At 42.8% G+C, this 10952-nt stretch overlaps 1 protein-coding gene across 2 annotated transcripts; it reads left to right on the top strand.

Moving 5' to 3' along the window:
• On the top strand, positions 1-9582 carry tmdd1 (transmembrane and death domain 1). Of its 2 annotated transcripts, none has more exons than XM_080209839.1 (4): positions 1-1083; positions 2627-2746; positions 4327-4479; positions 9019-9582. In XM_080209839.1, exons 1-4 carry the CDS (start codon positions 1041-1043, stop codon positions 9399-9401), a joined length of 699 nt encoding a protein of 232 aa, XP_080065965.1. In that variant the 5' UTR covers positions 1-1040; the 3' UTR covers positions 9402-9582. The 2 variants fall into 2 exon arrangements, with proteins under 2 accessions (XP_080065965.1, XP_080065964.1); XM_080209838.1 differs by having other exon boundaries at positions 1-1079.
• The last annotated feature ends 1370 nt before the right edge of the window (positions 9583-10952 follow it).

Genomic DNA, 10952 nt, shown 5'->3' on the forward strand with positions numbered 1-10952 from the left:
TTCTGTATCCTTTTCCCAATGGAAGAAGGTGGAAGAGGTGTCCGGGGTGCGTGGGGTCCTTAATTATGCTGGTTGCTTTTTCGAGGCAGAAGGAAGTGTAGACAGACTCAGTGGGTGGGAGGCTGGTTTGGGTGATGGACTGGGCTTTGTGACCCTTTGTAGCTTCTTGTGGTCTTGGACAGAGCAGGAGCCATACTAAGCTGTGATATAACCAGAAAGAATGTTTTCTATGGTGCATCTGTAAAAGTTGGTGAGAGTTGTGGTGGACATGCCAAATTTCCTTAGTCTTCATGTGCAGGGCAAAATAAAAGTGCTGATGAAGAAAATAATGACGTGGGCCAAATGGCCAGAGCGCCCAAATTCCTACTTGTTTGCTTCTGTCAAATCTTTTGGCCACAGCAGAAATGTCCGGGGCAATTCCCCCAAAAGCACTGAATTGGCAAGAAAATGGGTCTAGATCATGACTGTTTTCTCAGTACAACTTCAGACCCAAATATCCCAGTCTGTGCAATGCAGGGGTCACAATTGTGAATATCATTAAAAACCCGGGGAGGGGGGAGCAGAGCATATTCGCTCCAAACTCTGCAGCGGTCCGAACTGTTAGTCAGCCCGGGACCCCAAGGACCAATCACGGCCCCCCATGACAGTTCCCGGGCCAGCCCCGAAACCGCCCCCCTCACCATCCTGGAGCACCTCGATGTCCAGCCCACCCTTCCCCAGCAGTAGCGATTCCCCCACTACCTTCACCCTGGCGGAACGCCAACCCCCCCACCCTCCAAAAAAGCTCACAAAAGCTCTTGATGATGATCTAGTGGCCATGACTCGAAGGGAAAAGGTCAGGAATCGCTGTCATAGATCTCACTTTCATTCAATAACGGACATGTACAAATTCTTTCTTTTAGCTGCTGATAATATAGGACTTCACCAAATGAATCGAATAGCAGAACTGCTCACCTCTGCTGAATGTGAGGACCTCCACTCAAGGCTCACTCAACCTGAGAAAGACATTATGAAAGAGATTGACAAAATGTCGGAGGAAAATGACAATTTATTCAAGACCAGGAAACGCAGAGAAATCAGTAGGTAAACTTGCCTGACTAATCTGATACAGCCACATTGTAATGATCAAGTCTTGTGTATGATGTATCCACCTTGCTTCATCAAAACTTGAAGTGTGAGATATTCTCCTTTTAACTGCCCTATGTTTGAATATATTGGGGTAGATTTTCTGCCAGCTTGGGCAAGTAGAGGCCAGTGGGCACTGATTTTAGGCAAGCAGCAGGTGAAGGGCACTCCCAGTCCTCCATGGTCCCAGAAGGAGGCCGAAATACATCTCAGTACTGCAAAATGGAGCCATTTTAGCAGATTCCAAGCTTATTGCCCACCAATTATGGAAAGGTAAATTTACTTCTTGAGGATCAATGATCCCATATTTTGAAAGAAAAATGTGATTTAATAAATTCATAGAATTCCTACAGTGCAGAAAGAGGTCATTGAAGCCCATTGAGTCAGGATCGAACCTTCAACAGAGCATCTTACTCAGGCCCTATCTCACTAACTTTATGTATTTACCCTGCTGATCCCTCTAACCTACCCATCTTTGGACACTAAAAGGCAATTTAGCAAGGCTGATCCACATAACCTGTACATCTTTGGACTGTAGGAGGAAATTGGAGCAGGCGGAGGATACCCACGCAGACATGGGGAGAATGTGCACAATCCACACAGCCACCCGAGGCTAGAATTGAACGCAGGTCTCTGGTGCTGTGAAGCAGCAGTGCTAAGCACTGTGCTACTGACACCCTTACACACTCTGATAATAATGAATGGCATTATTTTTATTGTTTTTTAAATGAAGTTTGGAAATGCATTTACTATCCCATTTGAATGGCAAGGTTCCTTACTTTGACTGGACCACAGTTACACTGCAATATTAGTCTGAAGCAAATAATTGTGTGGAGCAGGTCAGACCAGAGTTATAATCTAGACTGCCTACGAAAACTGAACTTTGAGCTTACATGTAAGCACAAACACTTCTCCCGTGGAATTTTGTAATATTGGAAGAAAAGGAAAGGCAATGTCTGACTTCCCATAATGGAGACTGCATCAAATTTGTAAAGTGCCTTGGCAGTCCTGAGAAAACCAGTGGCTTCACACTGCACTAAGATGATTTTCCACATTGTGCTGAGTTTGCCAGAGGCAGTCGCACACCATTTGGCTTCAGTGTGCTTCGGAATCAGTTAGGGGGTGGCTAAAGCTATCATTTATACATCATTGCATACCCAAAACTGCTCCATAGAGATAAAGGCAAAGCGACATTAGTCCCAGCTGACCTTAATGTAAGCAATGTGGTATCCCTTTGACTGCCATTTTCATGCAGGCTTGTAGGATTCAGTTCCTCTTTGAGTGGGAAAGATGACTGGGGTGATTTTAACCTGAGGATCAATATACCTCAGAAGTGGGGCAAGGTTGAGAAGACGGGTTTCTATAACAACACCTAAATAGAAGAATGATCACTGCAGAAAAAGTTCAGCCCTGAAAGGAAATACCTTTAAGATATAAAGTGCATATTTCGCAATTGTAAGACACATTTTCTATGCCATTCTCATTTATGTCTGTTTCCTAGCTGGTATCAATGATTGTAATGAAATTCTGATTAACTGGTTGAAGAAAGAAGGTGGGAATATGTACTGGGATCGATTGTCTCGAGCACTCAGGCAGGTTGGCCGGGATGATGTCGACAAAGGTATTATTGATAATTAATGTACGTGTTTTAGTAAGGCACTAATTTGATAATATGACTTCATGTTTACGGGAAAATTGGAATCAGAGTATCATAAAATCCTTACAGAAAGAGGCCATTCAGCCCATTGAGTCTGCACTGATCGCAATCCCACCTAGGCCTTTTCCCCATAACACCACTAATCCTCCTGACACTAGGGTCAATTTAGCATAGCCAATCAACCTAACCCGCACATCTTTGGACTGTAGGAGGAAACCGGAGCGCCTGAAGGAAACCCACAGAAAAACGGGGAGAACGTGCAAACTCCACACAGACAGTGACTGGAGGCTGGAATTGAACCTGGGTCCCCGGCGCTGTGAGACAGCAGTACTAACTACCGACTTTGCACTCATCTCAAAGTCTCAAGTGAACTGTCACTTCTTTTCAAACATGTTTGATGCAGACATGATTTCCAACTGATTTGCTGACCTGAAGGGATTTTGCCGGCCAGCTATTTTAGTGAGCGTTCATAGATGCAAATGAATGCAAATGGTATTCACACTGCCAGGCAATAGGGGGACCAACCCGCCATTACCCCGCCATTGGGAGAATTGCAAATTGTTTTTATGCTGGCAGGTTTCTGAGATTTTGGCTTCAGCTGAATTCTCCAATCATGCCTGCAGCGGGTAGGATGGGACAATTCAGCTCAGTTAGGATGGAAGGTAGCCAATTGGCTAGCCAATTTGACAGCGGTGGCAGAGAGGAAGTGCTGATTTTAATATTTAAGATGGTCACAGCCAAAATGGCTGTGTTTGACTGGAAGTGACTGTCCTGCGATTGAAATCATTCACTTTACTGAGCCTCTGTTTTCCTGCTTCCTGGTACCAGTCTATTACCTGACATGGAAGTGACTAATGCTCCCTTCTTGCACATCATTTTATTATCTTCAAGGCTTCAGGAATGGAGACTGACCTATGTTCCTGCTGACTTGGAGCAGTTGTATGTTACTGTCTGCTCCCCAAAATTTCAATTGACCAGATTAGACCATCAAAGGTATAGCTAAGTCCTTCACACCATGTTATCCACAACCACCAGTCCCTCACCTCTGCCTCACTGAACACCAGGCAGAAAGAGTTAAAATCAGCCCCATAAAAGTGGCTCAATTTTGAGCTGATATCTGTGCTATTTCAATACAGTGTGTATTTTAAACTAGGCCACTGCTTGTAACTGTGAGTGTGGGAGTTGGCAAACGGGAAGACTGACAGTAGGATTTTCCAGTCCTTCCCGCTGGCAGGATATTCCAGTCCCACTGAAGGCGCACTCCCCATGGTGGGTTCCCAGTGGTGGGACAAGTGAGCTATAGAAATTGCTGTAGAATATCGGCGGGACTGGAAGATCCTGCCTAAAGTCAATGGTAAGCCGCCTCTGGCACTGGAAAACAAGGTGTGGAGGGGCCTGAAAATTCCACCCAATGTTTTGTTGACAATGAAATTTCACATATTCAGCATTGTATTTTCATGAAGTATTATGTGAGGAGAAAAAAACCTATTATGATAGAAGACATTTGCACATAAATGACAAATAATGTTGCTTCTTTTTGCCAGAACTGCGGAAGAACATGAACCAGGACAAGACTTTGGAAGTGAATAAGAATGTTGTAGAATTTGGTAAAACATTAGAACATGCCGACTCTTCCCTAATTTTGACTGATAATGAGATTAAAATTGAAGAAAAAAGCCGAGACAAGCGTAGCGATTGTAAGTTCAAATTATATCTGTTGCACTTGGATGTGGAGTCAGACTTACATATTATTGTACTGCAGAAAAACAGAGCATGTTTTTCTTTATTATTCTTTCATCGGTTGGTGCATAAATGACTCGGCCATCATTGATTCCCCATCCTTTATCACCTTGGAGAAGATGATGTCTTCTTGCACTGTTGCAGTCCATGTGGTTCATGTACGTACACTCACAGCGCTGGTAGGGAGGGATTTCCAGGATTTTGACTCAGCGACAGTGAAGGGACAGCAAATATACTTTCTGCCTTGTGTAAAGTGGGAAGTCTCACAATGTCAGGTTAAAGTCCAACGGGTTTATTCGTTAGCAAATGCCACTAGCTTTCGGGGCTCTGCCCATACGTCAGGTGAGTGGGGAGTTCTGATCACAGATAAAATGGTGTGAGGCATTTAGCTACTCGTTTGATGGTCTAATCTGGCCATTAATATATTATACTAAGTCAAGATGGTAAGTGGCTTGGAGGGGAACTTGCAGGTGGTGGCGTTCCCATGAATCTGCTACCCCTGTCCTTCTAGATGGTAACTTTTTGGAGTGTTGTGTGACACATCCAGGCAGATGGAGGGTAATCCATCACATTTGTGACATGTCCCTTGTTGATGGTAGGCAGGCTTTGGGGAGTCAGGAAGTAAGTTAATCGCTACAGAATTTCCAGGCTCTGACTTGCTTTTGTAGTCATAGTATTTATATGGCAGTTCCCCTTCAGTTTTGGGCCAATGAAAACCCCCAGTAGTGGAGAATTCAATATGGTAATAAATCAATGGGAAATGGTTGGATTCTCTTACTGTTTGGCATTTGTGAGGCATGAAAGTAACTTATTGCTTGAAGAGCAGACCTTAAACTTCCTCACGCTCTCCCACACACTCCCTTGCCCCATTCATACAAACCTATGTCAACCAATGCAGCCCACACACACAGCAAGAAGTCTCACACCAGGTTAAAGTCTAACAGGTTTATTTGGTAGCAAATGCCCCTAGCTTTTGGAGCGCTGTTCCTCCGTCAGGCAAGTGGGAGTTCTGTTCACAAACGAGGCATATAAAGACACAAACTCAATTTACAAAATAATGATTGGAATGTGAGTCTTTACAGGTAATCAAGTCATAAAGGTACAGACAATGTGAGTGGAGAGAGGGTTAAACACAAGTTAAAGAGATGTGTATTGTCTCCAGCCAGAACAGTTAGTGAGATTTTGCAAGCCCAGGCAAATCGTGGGGGTTACAGATAGTGTGACATGGACCCAAGATCCTGGTTGAGGCCATCCTCATGTGTGCGGGACTTGGCTATCAGTCTCTGCTCAGCGACTCTGCATTGTCGTGTGTCGTTACCCGAGGTCAGAGGCCGAATGTCCGTGACCACTGAAGTGTTCCCCAACAGGAAGAGAACACTTGCCTGATGATTGCCGAGCAATGTTCATTCATCAGTTGTCCTAGCGTCTGCATGGTCTCTCCAATGTACCATGCCTCCGGACATCCTTTCCTGCAGCGTATCAGGTAGACAAAGTTGGTGAAGTTGCAAGAGTATGTACTGTGTACCTGATGGATGGTGTTCTCACATGAGATGATGGCATCCATGTCAATGATCTGGCATGTCTTGCAGAGGTTGCTGTGACAGGGTTGTGTGGTGTTGTAATCACTGTTCCCCTGAAGGCTGGATAGTTTGCTGCAGACAATGGTCTGTTTGAGGTTGCGCAGTTGTCTGAAGGCAAGAAGTAGGGGTGTGGGGATAGCCTTGGCGAGATGTTTGTCTTCATCAATGACATGTTGAAGGCTCCGGAGAAGACGTCATAGCTTCTCTACTCTGGGGAAGTATTGGACGATGAAGGGTACTCTGTCCGCCGTGTCCCGTGTTTGTCTTCTGAGGAGGTCGGTGCGGTTTTTTGCTGTGCCACATCGATGAGTCGAGCGCCATATCCTGTTCTTATGAGGGTATCTTTCAGCATCTGGAGGTGTCTGTTACGATCCTCCTCAACTGAGCAGATCCTGTATATACAGAGGGCTTGTCCATAGGGGATGGCTTCTTTAACATGTCTAGGGTGGAAACTGGAGAAGTGGAGCATTGTGAGGTTATCAATGGTACAGTGAAGTACTGAGGTGACCATCCTTAATGGAGATGCGTGTGTCTGGAATGCAACCGATTTTGGAGAGTAGTCCATGGTGAGTCTAATGATGGGATGGAACTTGTTGATGTCATCATATAGTTGTTTCAGTGATTGTTCACCATGAGTCCAAAGGAAGAAAATATCATTGATGTATCTAGTGTATCACATCAGTTAAAGGTCCTGTGCAGTGAAGAGGTCTTGTTCGAACCTGTGCATGAAGATGTTGGCATATTGAGGAGCAAATTTGGTCCCCATCGCTATTCCGTGTGTCTAGATGAAGAACTGGTTGTTGAAAGTGAAGACATTGTGGCCCAGGATGAAGCGGATGAGCTGTAAAAGTACATCTGGACACTGGCAGTTGTCAGTATTGAGTACTGAGGCAGTTGCAGCAATGCCATCATCAGCCATAGACAGCCAATGAATTGGAACAGCCGACAGAGAGATCCACAGTGCAGCAACCAAAGAGGAAAGAGTTGAATTGGACTCCTTCGGAGGGTCGCTGCCCTCAACTTGTGTTTGCCTTGTGTATCTTCAGGAGGCAATAAAGATCTCCAGATGCTGAAAGATGCTCTCATAAGAACAGGATATGGCGCTCGACTCATTGATTGACAGCTCCAATGCACCACAATGAGAAACCACACCGACCTCCTCCACCGACTTTTATGAAGCATATCTGTTTTATGCCAATTCTGGATGGGCAAAATGCTATGGTGGGGGGGAAGTGCTGGAAAGGTTGGACATGCAGCCCATTAACTCAATTTTAATGCATGTAGCCACTTTTGGGCCTTGGTAAAGAGGGAACCACACGGACCGCACTAGTCGCCTCACACCCAACTTTACCAAGTTTTCATGCCTGAAAATGGATGCAATTTGATGGTAAAATCAGGCCCATAGAGTAGAGTCATGGAGATTTACAGCATGGAAGCTGGCCCTTCGGCCCAACTTGTCCATGCCTTCCTTTTTCTTCAACCACTAAGCAAGTCCCAATTACCTGTATTTGGCCCATATCCCTCTATACCCATCCTACCCATGTAAATGTCAAATGCTTTTTAAAAGACAAAATTGTACCCCCTAGTACCTCTGGCAATTTCCAGGCATTCACCATCCTCTGTGTGAAAAAATTGCCGCTCTCGACCATTTTATATTTCTCCACAAAAGGACCCAGAGGGGCAGTTTTTCCACACAATAAAATCTTGGTTCATCGGGCTTCTTAAAAGCAAATCCATACCACCCCCATTCTGTGGTGTGATCATTCAAATATTCCAGCACAAAAAAATTAGAGCTTGATCAGAATTTAGGTTTGGTTTAACAGTCATCACTAACGAAGCCCCATTCATTGTTTATACCTGTATCAGTGTTGCCAGTTTTTATATTATAACTCTACAAGATGGGGTTTTTTATGGAGTTTATTTCCCTCTGTCTCTCCTTGAGATGAAGTGCTTTGTTATTACCCAATGATCGATTTAGCTGCACAAATGAGATAACAAAAAAAAAATTGCCCAATTAAGACAAGTTAAGTGCCAGGACAGAAGCCAAAGTTAACACACTCCAGTAAGTTGGTCAATCCTTTGCCATGAGAAAAACTGAACATAGTTTGTATTGTGGGTTTGTGAAGCAATCAATATTACATCATAATTGCTTTAAGCTACTTCTCCATTTTACAATTCCTTTCACTACAATGACAGTAACTGACAACTTGCTATTTAAGCCAATTTGGATATAATACTTAGACTATAAGGAAAATTATTTATGCTTTAAGACAAGTTTGCAAATGAGGCAAATAATGAATGTTTGTTGAAAGCATGAGTCCTATTAGAAACCTTGATTTGATTTGACTTATTATTGTCACAAGCATTAGCATACAGTGAAAAGTATTTCCTTCTCTATGAACTGTATGGTTTGTCTGTAATGACAAATTCATAGAGAAGGAAATGAGAGAGTGCAGAATATGGTGTTACAGTTATAGCTAGGATGTAGAAAAAGATCAACTTAATGCAAGGTAGGCCCATTCAAAAGACTGACAGCAGCAGGAAAGAAGCTGTTCTTGAGTTGGTTGATATGTGACCTCAGACTTTTGTATCTTTTTCCCGATGGAAGAAGGTGGAAGAGGAAATGTCTGGAGTCCTTAATTATGCTGGCTGCTTTGCCAAATCGAAGTGTCGAGTGAGTCAATGGATGGGAGGCTGGTTTGCGTGATGCATTGGGCTATATTCATGACTTTTCGTAGTCTCTTGTGGTTTGGCAGAACAGGAGCCATACCAAACTGTGATACATGCTTTCGTTAAGTCTGCCCACTTGTTTTCATCTTGCTCCCTCTCATGAATACTTGACTGAATATTCATACAAGTTTTTCATTTGTACACTTATTGATCAGCCATCTGATGGAATCTTCTTTTCCTTTTCAGTTCTGGAAATTAACTGGGACGAGCTGGAACTAATTGTTGAAATGGAGAAACTCCCACCTTATCCTCGGAAATTGACTGAAGGATTCAGGACTGTTCTTTGGGGGGTTTTCTTTGGATTTGTTGGCTCTACCTTCTTGGGTGCCATGAGTCTGTATTTTATCATTAAAATAACAGAGAAAGACTGCGTGGAGATAATGCGTCGATCAAGTGTGTTTCACCGCATCAAACGTCGAAAAAAGCCAGTGCGGCGTATGGTCTACTCTTCAGATGATGAAGGTTCACAGGTGGACAAACCATCTAAACAGTTCCAGCACTATTTCCCTTCCTTTCACGCTACGAATCATGTACGAGAAAAGTCAAAATCAAGCAAGACCACAAAGTGAAATAGCGCTGCACCACGTATAGTGTTTAATGCTGAAGGAAATCTAGAAATTATAGACTGTTAAATATCAGTGACTCAATCATCTGATTACTTTGATCTGCATTCTAAAAGGGAGGTTTCTTTTCCACAGCGAAAAAAATTGGCAAATACTAGTCTTTTGCACTTGTTACATTGGACATGAAAATAAAGACCAATAAAGTATAAATAAGACAAGCTGAATTGAGTCTTTCTGAAGGTATAGTCATAGAGGTTTACAGCATGGAAACAGGCCCTTCAGCCCAACTTGTCCATGCCACTCTTTTTTTTAAACTCCTAATCTAATCCCAATTGCCCACATTTGGCCCATATTCCTCTATACCCATTGTACCCATTTAAATGCTTTTTAAAAGACAAAATTGTACCTGCCTCTACTACTACTTTGGCAGTCACTCACCATTCTTTATGTGAAAAAAATTGCTCCTCTGGACACTTTTGTATCTCTCCCCTTTCACTTAAACCTAGCCCTCTAGTTTTAGATTCCCCTATCTTTGGGAAAGAGCACGTCCTTCTCTGTAATATATACATTCCTCAAGACATCACTATTTATTTCCCCAAGTTCACTAACATCCATGCTTTCTCAACAGTAAATACTGATGAGAAATATTCATTTAGTATCTCACCCTGTTGTTAGTTGACTGTACAAGAAGCTGATGTCCTATGCAAAGTTTGTCTCATCAAAATTATAATAGTACATCAGGAGGGAGAATAATTGTAGACTACAATTCTGAGTAAAACCTTAAAATTATACTCGGTGTAAATTAACCTGAACCTGCCCCGTACTCACTTGGCAGGTTAGGTTCAAACTGAGGCGTGGAGAATACTCCGCTTATAAAATGCACCCCGGCTAGAAAATATCAGCACCAGAGGCTACACTGAAGAGACTTAAAGCTTACATAGAATGAAAAGCAAGGAAGTTAAAAAGAGGAAACCAAAATAATTATGTTTCCAGCTCAGCTGAAAAATGATGAGAAAGAATGAAGTTAACTAAAAACACTGTCACTTTGGTTTCATATCAGATCTTGCGTTTTACTCTGCGGCAGTTCAGTTACCAGTGATCTAACATCAACTATAATATGAGATGTATTTTCTGACCTGACCTGGTGGCAGTGAGGTGTGTGTGTGTGTGTGTGTGTGTGTGTGTGGAATGTAAGGGGGGAATGTAAGGTTAAAGGTTCACTTTAATATCACAAATTAATAATCATTACCATATTGATAATCAAGTCCTCTGAATGCACACAGAAAAGACCTTATGTTAGGAAGATAATAATTATCATGTTCTCTACTTAAACCCATTGATACTCCTTTCAATTTACAGCCCATTATCCATAAAGCACCACCAGCAATGCATTCATTTTTTTTCACCCTGGTAATGTACATATATTAATATCTTGTTGCAACCACAGCAGATGTTATTTTCCGGGCAAGACAAATCCCAGAGAGAAACCTGTCTCACTGATCATAACCCTTTTTCCCATATTTTACAAATGAGGGGGAGAAAGTTACTGTTCTCAGA

The sequence above is a fragment of the Carcharhinus amblyrhynchos genome, chromosome 22 (assembly GCF_965287045.1).
Source record: "Carcharhinus amblyrhynchos chromosome 22, sCarAmb.v2.hapA, whole genome shotgun sequence".
Classification (NCBI taxonomy): Eukaryota; Metazoa; Chordata; class Chondrichthyes; order Carcharhiniformes; family Carcharhinidae; genus Carcharhinus; species Carcharhinus amblyrhynchos.